The sequence below is a fragment of the Hydra vulgaris genome, chromosome 08 (genome assembly GCF_038396675.1).
Source record: "Hydra vulgaris chromosome 08, alternate assembly HydraT2T_AEP".
NCBI lineage: Eukaryota > Metazoa > Cnidaria > Hydrozoa > Anthoathecata > Hydridae > Hydra > Hydra vulgaris.
The window spans coordinates 55,433,259-55,447,949 of record NC_088927.1 but is presented as its reverse complement, the minus strand read 5'-3'; the positions used below and the strand labels follow the sequence as shown (position 1 = coordinate 55,447,949).

The window sequence follows — 14,691 nt, the reverse complement described above, 5'->3', positions numbered from 1 at the left end:
ATAGAAAATTTGAAAAATAAAAAAAATAAAGTTAAAACAATTAAAATATTAAAGAATAAAAATCGAAGAAAAATATCAAATAAACAGTAGAACTAAACGCTAAGTTAAAAGAATAAAAATGTTCGTGACAATTTCGAAAATTAAAAACGTTATTAAAAGAAAACAAAAATAACATTTTTTAAGTTTTATTCATTTATGTTATTTGGATTGTTTATATTATTCTGTGGTTTTGTGTATTGTTTACAATGCCGTCTGATTATGTGTACTTTTTACACATAATCAGACGGCATTTTTGTCGCGAATTTCTATGTTTTGTTTATACTGTTGTGTAATTTTGTGCATAATTTATCTTACTCACTTCCTATACGGAAGTAATTACATTAAAAAACTACTTTTTATTGAACTTTAACAAAAAGTAGTAAAAATGGAGTTAAATGGAGTAAAAATGTGTAGTTGGGGCTCTTTAATCTATGGGGCAGCTTGATCTTTTAGCGCTACATCATCTATTTATAATTATATATGCGTGACGTCTTAAGTTACTATCAGCATAAACTTCTGGCTATTTATTTTCTTTGTCGTTTTGTCAAAAAATCGATTTAACGAATTTTAAGAAATAAAAGTTTGATTTTCACAATAAATGGTAAATTTGATAAACAGGAGAATTATTCATATATTTTTATTACTATTTTAAATATTTGTAAAATATCAACTGCAGTCTCTTGGTATTTCATCGGCGTATATTTTATGGTATGATTTCGCCGTTGAATGTTATTTATCAGCGAGATACAGCCATTATTACATGATGTATACCTATAGGGGTTCCTTGATCTCTCTTACACGGAGCTGGTTGATCTGAGGATCAAGGTGTCCCATACTAAAACTATGATAAGTATAATTTGTGGTATTTAATTACATTCGAATAACTATTGAAATGCATACGTTGCACAAAGAAAAAATATTTCCATTTGCTAGATAAATAAAATTAATAATAAAAAATAAAAAAGTAAATTATTTTAACAAGATATAGTAATAATACTCGATTTAATTTTGTTAAATTTTTGATAGACATAAACATGTAGCAGCTGCCGCTGGATTTGAAACTGTCAATACGAAAGGTCAAACATTTAAAGAAGATAATTGCGAACAAGAGTAATTTTTTGTCTCACGTTTTCCATGCCGTTCTCATTGAAGAAAAAGATCGGGCTGATGAGCAGTGTTGCACGCTTGGTGTCGGGGTTCGATACCCGTGCGTAGCAGACGCTTGGTCAATTTATTCTAAGCGTCTGTATTTGTAAGTAGCTGCTAAATTTATGTCACTTTTTCTCGTTCATTAAGTTTTACGTTGTTTTTCTTCATGTTTAGTTAATTAATACTGCTTCATTGATTGATATACAATAGTTATTATTTGCTTCAAGCTTCGAAGATGAACTATGGCCTTTCAACGAAAACAATTCGCTAATTAGCATATGAAATGACTGTTGCTAATAATAAAGTTTGTCCGGATTCATGAATTAAGAACAAAGTGGCAGGCATCGATTGGTTACAGAACTTTATGAAAAGAAAACTAGAATTATCTTATCGAGCTCCAGAAGCCACCAGCCACCGTTAAACGGCAATATTTAAAAACTTAAGTTTTAGATATAAAACACTTTTCGTATAAATGTTATTAGGGGTGTTCCGGACAACACTTTTTCATTATCCGACCGGATATTAAATACCCGGATATTTAAAATTAACTGACCGGATATCCGGATAACTTAATTCAAATCCTAAAATATATATTTTATAACGACAAAATATTATTGTGATAAACCTTCAAAAAAGCGATCTTTGTTTGACAACTTTTCTAAATTAAAGATAACTGTGATTTCAGAGCAATATGCATTGCATGTTGAAATCAGGTAAGCAGGGGTGTAATAAATCTGGTCAGAAGTCATTTTGCACAACTCCGCCGCATAATCACGCAAAAAAAATTTCATTGTAATTTGTATGAAGAGGAAAAAAAATCTATACTGAATCTTCTTCAGTTACACAAAGAAGTCCAAAACGTATTAAAATCTGATCAAGTCTCCTTTTTAAAAGCTGTTCATGGAGATGATGTTTTCATTAATCACTCGATTATAGAAAAAAATAATGACTAAAGTTTTAAATTATTGGAAACACGAAGAGAAGTTTCCACTGCTAAAAGAGTTAGCACTTAATTTACTAGCACCACATGCATCCTCTGTACTTTTATTTTATTATTTATGAGAAAAAGCAATCAAGGCTAAGTATGTTAGTTTCTCTACATTGAGGTAAAAAAATATAAATGAGTGATAAACGAATGTATTTATTGCGCATATATAATTTTAGTAGTATTTTAAATAAAACGAATAGGGGAGTGACCTAAAACAGGCCCCTTTTTAAAAAAAGATACAATCAACTAGCTGTAACCAACCAAAAACAACATAAAAATTTTCCGGATATTTAACCTATCTACAACTTAACATCAGAAAATTAAAGGTATAAATCTGCCTTATGTTAAGAAACAACCGTTGAACAAAAAAGCGCTAGGAGCCCATTTTCTGAGGAAGTAGCCTATAATCGGCCCCTTAATTTAATTTCTGAATAAAACCTGATTATTAACCAAAAATTGACTATAACTGATTTGTTGATGATACATAATCTTCTGTTCATTATCTACATTGAAAATTAACACTCTGAATAGAGAAAAATTGACAATAATTTTAACTATAGTCAAACTAAAAAAAACTTAGCTCAATAAAATTTTAAAAGTTGTGTTCTTAAATATTCATTTTGCCAAAAATTAACAATAAAAAAACTATTTTTTGGATGGTTCACTTAAATTTTTATGGTCAGCCGAACAATATTCTAAAGCCAATTTTGTAATAATCTATGTCCAAGAAAGAGATTTGGTAGGGGCCTATCTCACCTTTGGGGCCCGTTGTGGCCCACTTTGTCTCAATAATAACAATATTATAAAGAAACCATTAACATTAGATTATTTAAAAATATAACATTTTTAGGTTTCTTTCAATTTTCAAATGATATTAACATGAAATATCCATAACATAAAAAACCGGATAAAGTTATTATCCGGCCGAAAAATGAATACAGTATAAAATACACCCGAGACACCCCTATTATATATTATATAAACAACCTAATAATTCTAATATTACATTAAGGAATCGCACAATACGGATCGAAATAAGGATCAAGCTCTAAAGAACTTGAATACATTATCAATTAAGAAATAACTTTTTTGATTTTATTTTAAAATAAATGAAAATTCCAACTCCGAGAAAAATCAAAATTTTTTAAAACTATTAGGTTCCGAAGAAAAGCTCCGTGATTAGTTATAAGAAATCTTCCAAAATTTAAATGCAACATATGTTTATGAACAAGATCGTAATTTCTTAGGTCAAATTTTTTTGGGTTTCATTGCGTATAAGTTTGAAAAGGATATAGGCATAAAATTTATTTTACAGTGTATATAAAGCAAAAGATATTAAAAATATTTAGTTGATATATATTAAGAACATTCATTTCCGATAAAAGAGGTCTGGGATAAGTTTAACGGTCTTTAAAGTTTATTAATGGTGCGTGATGCTTCTGTTGGTCTAATTTTTTTATTTTTAGTACTACCTCATGCAATATCTGCATAGTTTACATTGCGTTGAATAAGCGAGTAAAAAAAATTGAATTAATGCATGTCTATTTAGAGAATTTCTTTCTTATTACAATACTTTATTATTTTTTAAAACTTTGTGGCTTAAAGTATCGATATGACTTTTACTTTTAAGATTTTCACCAATAAAAACACCAAGGAAATGTATAACATTTGATTGCTTTATTATTACTACATTAGACTGCCTAATTTTTGAATCACCAATATATTCGGCTAGGATGCTTCTAACGAAAAAAATACTATTAAACGCTATAAAAATAAAGGACTTTTTTCCACATTTTGTTTGTGTCATCATCATCATTTATTTGTGTAAAGCAGCACGTGATATATTCAGATGCTTTTATTTCAACTTCTCATGGTCTTGATTTATATTTTTTCAAAACTCATTTATACCAAAAGAACTATAAGGATATCAAGTTTGAAAATAAAAGAATATTTTATTTCCAGACCTGATATGAAGAATGTATTTTCAAATGCGGTATATCCATTTTTGAGATAATTGACTTTTGTCGCTACACAATGATGACTCATATGTTTTGAAAAACTATTGTTGCCTAATTTATATATGCATAGATAATATATTAGATAATGTTGAAAGTCAAAATATAGGTAAATAAAAAACATAAATAGTTTACAATGCCCAAAGAAAACAACGGTTCCTATTAAGAACAGACATTTCTTTGATTAGAAAACAATTGCCTAACGTGCATTCGATCTCTCGATTTGCAAAAAACCATAATTCTCTATGTCCGTGCTGAAAAAATAGAAAATATTTCCTTTATTGGTTCTAAATCTACTGCGTTTAGTTTATTGCACATTGGTGGTATCTTTATCAACATCAGCTTTTTTTAAAATATTATTGAGGATGAGAAAATTAAACCTAGTGACTAAAAACATAATCACTGATAGTCGACTTCAATCTTTTGCAAATGCAAAAAAAACTTACAAAGACATCAATAACCGAAAGATTTGGAGTATTGCTTCAAGCCACTGTTATGCTTAACGTAAGCTAATTCACTGAATTGAATACATCTTTAGAGATTGATAATAACAAATTTGCTAGGGAGAGGTATCGAACCATGGAAGAGTTTAAACTTGAGAGTTCGAAAATTAATAATAATTATATACCAAGTCTTTCCTTTAAAGGACAACGTGACAGAATATTTTCAACAGGAAAGAAGGTTGATAAATACTATCAAAGAGCATTTGAAGAGGAGTTATGATACATCAATTTCTAAAAAAATGTCTACCCTTTGCTGAAGCCTTTGCCCAAAGGTTAAAACCACGTTTTTGTTTTGTGGTGATAAAACTGTAATAAAACTGTGAAAAAACTGTTGTAAATAATGGAGTTTACAGTTGTCTCGAACTGAAGATTAGCAAAAAGCAGTAGAATGGGCAGTATGTCAACTACATTTTAACGATTTTTTTCTCCAATATCTATTCAAGAACTTCAATGGTTCCACTTCATAACGTACTTTCTACACTGGTTCTAAGCCTGAACTCAAACCACTGCGCCAAGGACGCACATAATGATGTAATTTAACAAATTGATGTTTATTATCACAAAACAAATATTTTGAGGCAAAGTATAATTGCTAGTATACGTAGACCAAGCTGTGATAAATGGTAGTGAGCTGTATGAATAATTGCCGATAAAATGTTGTATCTGCCAACAATAATAAAAAACGCTCTGTTACTGAGTTTTTCTTTTTCTTGTTGAAATAAAACAAACCTGGTTTAAAATTTTCTGGTTGTCAAAATAAAAAATCACCAATAAAAAGTCTTAACTGAAATTTTTCAGTCCTGAACTGCAAAATCTATAACCGCCCGACATCAAGCTGAAATAAAAAGTCTGAAATTTCTCAATTTGTTTTTGTTGTATAAAAAATAAAATGGCTTTAAAGAAAACTGTGTAATGTGTATTTTCTAAATGTTTGTTTTCATGTGTGCATTTTTTAAATAAAAAGCTTGACATAATAATATAATATTTTTTGACGATTTCTACTTATTTTAATGTCTCTAGTTATCGAATCGTATTAAAACTTACTAAATCAAAGTGGAAGTTATAAGTGAATGTTATTGATTTTTATAGTGATAGACCACGTCCATGTATATAATATCCAAGTATTTTTGGTTCGACGAGCAATATTTTTTGATAGTTAATTTTTTTATGCAAGTAAGCGCTGTTTGTGTTCACTTTGTCTTTGACCTGCTAATCCTTTAGAAAAAGTGAAATTTTTTTTCATTTACAGTGATTTTACCATACCTTTTACTATTTTGACTTTTTTAATTTAAAGTTAAAATAATGAGTAAAAACAAATTGTGTACTTATTAAGTAGGTGTCAAATTTTAAAAACTTGCATTAGATAAAAAATCTTTTAAATAAAATACTGCTTTCCCAGTAATTTTATCAATGTATAACTAAAACCTTTATCAAGGTATGTATAAAAGTTAGTTGACTGTACATATATTGTGAAAACTTAATCTCTGGAAATTTAAGTTTTTGAATAACGAAATTGAAAAACTTAACCTATTGAACACTTTGATTTTTTTTAAGAAATGTTGTGGTTAGGGATCAATATATATAGATAATATATAACTGATTGATATACTTATGATATATGATGATATATACCTGATTTCTCGATTTTTATTATTTAGGAATTTTATACAATTTTAATTTTCAAATTATAAAAGCTTTAAATTTTTCAAAACTTATTTTCTTACCTTAAACTTGCATCCAATATTTAAATATTGACATGGAATAATTGTATTAGCGCAACTATCAGTAATATGGGAAGACATCTATGAAAAGTTTCAAAATAAAGTTTTTACCCAAGTAAATTAAATGTTCAGTAAACACATGACGTTTAAAAGACGTGTTAAAGACGTGTTAAACATGTCTAGAAGTAAAAAGACGTTGTTTAGACGTTTTTAACGAGTCGAGTGTTTACTTCGGTAAAAAAAGGACACTTTGAATATAAAACAGCTATTTCACTTTTAAATCAAACCTCTTTACGCATAATTTTCATGCCACATTGATTTACACAACAAAGAGGTAAACATTCGCAATTTTCTTCATGAATCTAAATATAAATTTACGAGAAAGTTTAATTTTTTCTTTGATTTTATTAAACTTGACATATCTTTTAGCACATTCATCAATAAACATTATCTTCATCATTACCATCATCATCGTCATCATTATCATAAGGGCCGTCCCGAAGAGACGCGTCGGAGGTGTCTCACCCCCTTCCTTTCCCAACAAAAATTTTATTTAAAAATTAGAAGGAAAATTTGGACATTCGAGTCAGAAAAAAATAGCCATCAAGGATCTTTTTTTTTTGTTAATATCTTAGTTAGCAAATCTTTTTTCTAAGCCTTAAATGGCAAAGAACAGACACGTCAACCCCCTCCCCCACCCCTTATCAAGAACTTTTTGGGAAGGCCCTATTCTATTCTACTATTACCATCACTAATTACCATCATATTCTTGAAGTTTTATTACTTATAGCATATATTATTTTATTATGGGTGTTCTGAAACAAAATATTTGAGAATCGTAAAAACTTAATAAATATAAAACATATTTTACATTTAAAATCACATTTAAACCTTATCTTTTAAAATATGTATTTATGTTTATTGTATACTTTTTATTATTATTACTTGTTGTTAATTGTTGTTATTGTTATGTGGTGTTTTTCTATTGTTAAATATATTTGTAATTACTTATATAACGCCCTTTCAATAAAAACTGAAAACCAAATTTCTTTTATTAAAATAATAAAGCCATTTACTATTTTTATTTAATACTCAAAAACAACTTTTTTTCTACTTCTACCGCCTAACGATTTTTAAGCATATTAACCAACTTTAAAAATCTAATATGCCTAAACACCTTGTTATTATTTTTATTTTTTTAATACATAACGCAATATTTTTAATTCTCAAGATTTTTTTGCTTTTTGCATGCAATTCTTTAGTGCGATATTAATATTCATTAAACATGCATTTGGTAAAATAAATTGAATTATGCGCAGAACATCGTACATAGCTATAGTAAGACGTCACTTGAAAAATGATATACTAGTATGGTCACTATATTTGAAAAAATATTTAGAAATACTCAAAAAGATTTAGCACTGCTGCACACGTTTATGGACATTAATACAGTTCGAGATTAAAATTATTTCATTTAACAACTCTCGAAATAAGACGCGTTAGAATCGAATTAACTGTAATCTTTACATTTTTTAAAGGAACAAATATTAATAAAAATTAAAAATTGCTAAGTTTCAAAAAAGCACTAGAGGTCATGCATCAATATCCCAAAAAACTTGTAAAGTTGTAGTCAATGGCATAACTGTCTACTAAACCGCATTTGAAATTTTTTACAAAACGTTTGAAATCTCTCACAAAAAAAAATAATTTAATAGCAAACGTCATCAAAAGATAAATTTTAAATGCATGATATTTTGTAAATAGTTCAGTGCTAATAAAGTGGGATTTAGTATTCTAACTCAATTGTTTGCTTAGTAACTTATGCAACAAATTAATAATAATAATAAAAACAACAACTACAGGTAACATGCAAAAAGCATAGAAAACTTAAATCTTACCACCATATTTAACATTAAATATAACTTTATTTTTTTATTTGATATAGAATGATTGAAAACTTTTAAAAATATATTTATCAAAAGAATTCTTTAGAAGAATAATAAATTCAGATAGGCCTTTTGTTTTTTATAATTTTTTTAAAAAGGACTTATTTTTATGTCTTCAATATAGAAATATGTTTAGTTTTTTTATTTAGTAAACTTTCTTGATGCAAATAAGTAATAATTTCGAAATTTTCTTGTAAGTATGCCTTTTTTGGAAATGTTATTATAGGCAGGCGCAGATTTTAGAATCATCATCAGAAGCATTTAGCACGTTAAAAAAATTTTAGTTAATGTTTTTCCCTTGCAGAGCGTAGGAAAAATGAATGCACTAAATATATATCAACTTATTTTCAAACAAATTAAAGCAAGTTTTCCATTGCTTTTTGCGGACCATTTTTATGGAACAAAATAGTTTTGAAAATTTTTCTCAAGTTTTATTGAAAAATGTATTGATGATTTGTTAATATTATTTTATATATATTTTTTGGAGATTCTATTTTACCTATATATATATATATATATATATATATATATATATATATATATATATATATATATATATATATATATATATATATATAATATATATATATATATATATATATATATATATATATATATATATATATATATATATATATATATATATATATAGGGGAACATGGGGCAAGATGACGAACATTTTGAAAAGCACTTATATCTTAGTCAATAAGTGTTCCAATAAGTAAAACTTTATCCAGAAGTGATTAAAAACTATCATGCGCTACTGATGTATCAAAAAAATCTTATAAAAATTGAAAATAGTCTGGAAAAAACTCATTAACCGATGTTACCTCAAATCGTCATCTTGCCCCGTATGCGGGGCAAGATGACGATTTTAAGATAAGTTAATTCCATGATACCATTACTGTTTTAAATATCACGGTATCATAAATTCTAGTTTATAAAATAAGTAATATAAATAGTGGTGTAATTTTTAATAAAAATTAAGTTTATATATTTATATAGGGCTATGCCAAAAAACCTGCTAATCAGTTCATAGTAAAATCCAAAACAACAAAATAAAACAAATGTCAAACAAAATATTTTAATGCGCAATAAAACAATGTAATAATTGCTAAGCTACACAAGAGTAGCATACAGTACAAGTAAATTTACGTTCAACATATTGCCCACAAGTTAAATGACACCAGTGTTCACAGGATTTACACATATCCCAGTCATCATCAAGCAATGGATCATTAGGATCACCATAGATAACTTCACAATACCAACATGAAATTTCTTCAGTTTTGTCAACTATTTTTGAAACTTGATTTTTGGATTTTTTTTTCGCTCTTTTTTTGGCTTGGTCATTTTTCTTTCTATTGTTAGTTACAGCTGTTTTTTTAAGCTGGCCCTTCTTTTCTCTAACAGCTTTCTTTATTTTTTGATTCATCGATTTTTCTTTTTTCTCGAGTGCAGCTAATTGAACTGCAGCTTTAAAAGGGGAACTTGTTGCCACTTCTGCTCGCTTAAATTTTCGTTTACGGCTAGCACTATTTGTAACCCTACAAGCAATAGGATAAGGTCGAATATTCTCAGGTGATACAGTTTTTGGCACATCGTTTAACTCTATTTGGGTTCTATCAATATTTGCATCTGCATTCGACTGAATGCATTTTGGTTCAGTGTTAACAGTTGGCAAGGATAAAGAGTTGTTGTTGTTAAATGATATGGTCAATGCTGATGTAACTGCATTAAGTTTCACCTTTGATGTTGACTGTTGCTGGCGATCTTCAACTACTGGAACAAAATATTACAGAAAAAATTATATAACATATGTCATAAAAATGATCATAAAATTATTTAGGTTAATTTTACTTTATTTCATATTCTATTATTTAGCATACACACACACACACACACACACACACACACACACACACACACACACACACACACACAAACACACACACACACATATATATATATATGTATATATATCTATGTATATATATATATATATATATATATATATATATATATATATATATATATATATATATATATATATATATATATATATATATATATATATATATATATATATATATATGTATATATATACATATTGTCCAATATTAAGCTTATCCTTAATATTGGACAATATGTATATATATATGTATATATATACATATTGTCCAATATTAAGGATAAGCTGAAGTTATTAGCTTATTTAAATTATAAATTGTCAGGTAAAGAATTGTAGATAAAAAAAAAGAAAGCAAACATTTTTTAACTAGTTTTAAGAAACAAATAAAAAACCGAACTGTCTAAATAATATATAATTTACATACTTATTCCTGATTGATTATTTGATATAATCTAATTTTTTGGTATTGGGCTATCACTGGTCAATGATGGTGCAAAGTCAGTTAAAGAAAAGATCTGCGGATTGAAGGGCCAGATTCCAGTTTCTTCAAATACTTTTCTTGCAATGCCAGTTGTTGCTGATCGGTCATATGCATGTCTTACAAGTGCAGGAATCTGTGCTTCAGTGATTGGTCTACTTGGGTGATTTATCATCCAGTTATCACAAACTTGACCTTAGTAAGTTTTGAATGGTGAAAAGAAGGTAACATCCAGAGGTTGCATCATATGGGTGGCATGTGGTGGCAATGTTAGCATTACAATTGAATGTTTTCTGCAGTATTCAATGGCTGAAAAACTTATGTGTGATTTATGGTCATCCACAATTAACAGAACAGGATCAGCAATAGTTGGTTTTGTGTGATAAGCAAAGTGCTTTAAATAATCTACAAAAATTTCCTGCGTCATCCAACCAGAGTTATTGGCAAAGCCAACTGAATCAAGTAGAGAATTGTCCAGAAAATCATGCCGCATTCTTTTTGGTGGAAAAATAAAAGCTGGAGGTATGTAAGTTCCAACAGCATTCATGCTACAAACTATGGTTACGGTTTTTCCTCTTTCAGCAGAAACAACTTTGCCCACTCTTTTAATGCCTTTGACTAAAAATACTTTTGGGATTTTTGTTGGTACAGTGGGTAACCCACTTTCATCAGCATTGAAGATTCTTGAAGGTAAAAATTTATGCATTATCTCATCTCAAGAGATCTCGAAGTAAATCAAAAAATATTGCAACCTGTGGGGAGTTAAAACCTTGAATTCTACCCAAAGACGTCATTTCAAGAGTTCGTTATGAAATATTGTTGTGGCGTTTCAAAAATCCACTTAACCAATCAAGACCAGCAATTTTTAATTCCCTGTTAAAATTATGTTGAACATTATTATGTTCTGCAAATTCAAATGCAAATTTTCTGAGCTCTACTTTGGTCATACCAAAAAATCTTTTGCTCAACTCAATTAAATATTCTGCAAGTAATTTTTCCATTTCCATTGAAAATATAGGACAAAACCTTCCATTGCTGATTGGAAATTTGTCCGAAGATTTTCACGCAATGAAATGCGTGAAAATGGAAAACCTAACTCCATACGACTGTAATATTTGATAAATTATATTTCGATAACAAATTACGACTCTGTATAGCTAACACTATATCTGCGTTATATAACAATAGTAGCGAAACTCATTTCAAGGTTGTAAATCAAACTCTTTTCTTCTAAAGCTAGGAGTGAGGCAAGGATCGATTCTTTTACCTTACCTCTATAACAATTACACTAAAAGTCTTCTTAAAAGTATTAAAAATTGAGGTATTGTTGGCATATCTATAAACGGAAACATTACGAGTTTGGTAGCATATGCAGATGATATCATACTTTTAAGCTCTACTCTCTCTGGTCTCAAAAAGCTGATAAAAACATTCAATACTTACCGTAATTTAAATTTTATTAAAATAAATGCCAAAAAACTGAGTTCTTTATACCAGGTAAAAATACAAACCAATACGATAGCGATTTCTAGTAATTAAATAAATCTTCATAATAAACTTAGTCATCTGGGATTTACATGGGAAACTGAACATTTAATTTTTGCTTCTTTCAGTTATACAAATGTTGATAAAAAATCTTTAACTTTAGAGCTGTTGTTTAAACTCATATTTAATCTGGAATCCTGTTTGCCCACCCAAGTTCTATTTCCTGTAAATATAAGTTATTGGCAGTCCCTACCTAAACTTATGAAATGAAGCTATGTGAAAATAATTCTGCTTTGATGAAAAAGCTAGTTGTAATGCGAAGGAGTGCGCTAAAATCGCGTTTAAATGTTTCGAAACTCAGTAAGAATAATACCAATTCGCAATTTAAAATCCAGAAAATTTCAAAAAGTATTCATCAGAATAAATTAATCTTGTTGCTTCGTCTTCTTAATAATAAAACAACTGCACGCATTATCTTTTCACTACTGAAACACCCTTTATTTCAACATTCGTTTGTTGGCAATATCCAGGACCTATGATGTTTTCAGATGTTAAATTTTCAAAATTTAATTTAAAAAAAAAAAAGGTAAAAATACCACTTTCTAAAAGTGAAATTCCCTCCAAAATTTAACAAATTTTAAAGTATGCAATAGAGTGCTGGAATGCAAATAAATAAAGAGGAATTTTTAAACAAATTCAGTAAGAAAAAGTTCTTAAGTGAAAATCACGAGAAATAATTTTCTTCTTTTTCTTTTTACCTTGTAAATTACATTAGGAGTTAAATAAATGAAATAAAAATAAAGAAATAATACACTATAACAAACGAAACTCAGAGAATTTTTAAAAAAGTCTAATATTTATAATACCATAAAAACATCGGCAAAAAATTGTTGTGCATTTGCTATGATAGAAATGCTTAGGTAATAAGTCCTAACAAGCTGCGGATGGTCTGAAAAACATTATGGTCTGAAACGTAATAAATAAAAAATTTAATGAAAGAATGTATATTAAATAAAAAAAAACAGAAGCTAGAAAAAAACTTTTTTTTAACTATTGAAATTGTTTTTTTCTGTATGTTTTTTTTTTATATATATATATATATATATATATATATATATATATATATATATATATGGTTAGATTTCTTTAATAACTAAGTAACTGTTTAGAGACAAAGTTCTACAAGTTTTATTCATCACAAAGTTCATTATTTGTACACGAAAATCAATAAATTAATCAAAAGTATTAAAAAAAGTTGATTTCTTTCTGGATAAAACAAGTGCAACTCGACAAACTGTTGACCAAGCTGTATTTCGCTATCAATATTTTGTGGCGATTCCTTTGTTGTTGATTACAGCCTTGCATCTTCGAGGCATAGATTCGATTAGGTAATCAATAAAACTTTGTGGAATCACTGCCCAGGCCTTTTGGATTTGTTCAAACAGTTGATCCTTCGTACGAACACCTTCACAATTAATTCTGCGGTTGACGATCTCCCACAGGGTCTCGATAGAGTTGAGATCCGTAGAATGAGGCGGCCAATCCATCACTGATAGGTGGTTGTCTTGAAACCACTGCTTGACTACTTTTTCAGTGTGTTTCGGATCGTTGTCTTGCTGAAAAACCCATATTATTGGCATATTCCATTCAGCATGAGGTAACATAACATCTTTCAGGATATTTTTATACAAAAATAAATTTAGCGTAGCGTAATTTTTGGACGATAGGTTATATATTACTACAATATTTTTTTAAAATTGTCATGAACATTTTTAATGTTTTTTACATTGTTTCTTTTTAGATAATTTAGTTATCATTAATTGGCGGTAAAAATCCACCTGATACAATAAAAAATGTTTTGCTAATTATAATAAATATTATAATTTTTTATAAATTAAATTAAAAATTCGAATTTTATAAGTCATATTTGACAGAATGACATTTATCATCTTTTTTCCATATATGTTTGTGTGCCACAAAATTTGAAATCAATTTTTGAAAGCTTTTTTCTCAACTAATTTTGCTCAAATTTTGCTCACTTAATCATTTTCGATGATAATACAAGGAAATGGAAAATTTTGACCAAAAAAAGTTAATTAAGTTAACAAAAATTTAATTTGTATTTCCCCATACATTTCATTTATTTGATATGAATTGCGTATTACGTCACAAAAATCATTGATTTGCAAATTATTTGCAGTTTCGGAGACGTTAAAGCGCAGCGATTTAAAACCTATTGTTTTTTAAGTCTTAAGTTATTAAGTTAAAAAACAAAAATTTAAACCGCGCTACTTTTTTTCCACGCTTTATATAAGGTTACTTTCTATATATATATATATGTTTGTGTGCCACAAAATTTGAAATCAATTTTTGAAAGCTTTTTTCTCAACCAATTTTGCTCAAATTTTGCACACTTAATCATTTTCGATGACAATACAAGGAAATGGAAAAATTT

General features: G+C 28.1%; 1 protein-coding gene across 1 annotated transcript in view; it reads right to left on the bottom strand.

The window, feature by feature from the left end:
* Positions 1 to 2,824: 2,824 nt before the first annotated feature.
* The window catches only part of LOC136084379 (TNF receptor-associated factor 6-like), a 28,712-nt gene continuing 16,845 nt past the window's right edge, over positions 2,825 to 14,691 (bottom strand). The window contains exons 5-6 of the mRNA XM_065804393.1: positions 6,703 to 6,777; positions 2,825 to 6,496 (exon numbers count right to left, since the gene is read on the bottom strand). Of these exons, the coding sequence (XP_065660465.1) occupies positions 6,407 to 6,496; positions 6,703 to 6,777 (165 nt within the window). The 3' untranslated portion in view covers positions 2,825 to 6,406. The remainder of the gene's footprint in view (positions 6,497 to 6,702; positions 6,778 to 14,691) is intronic.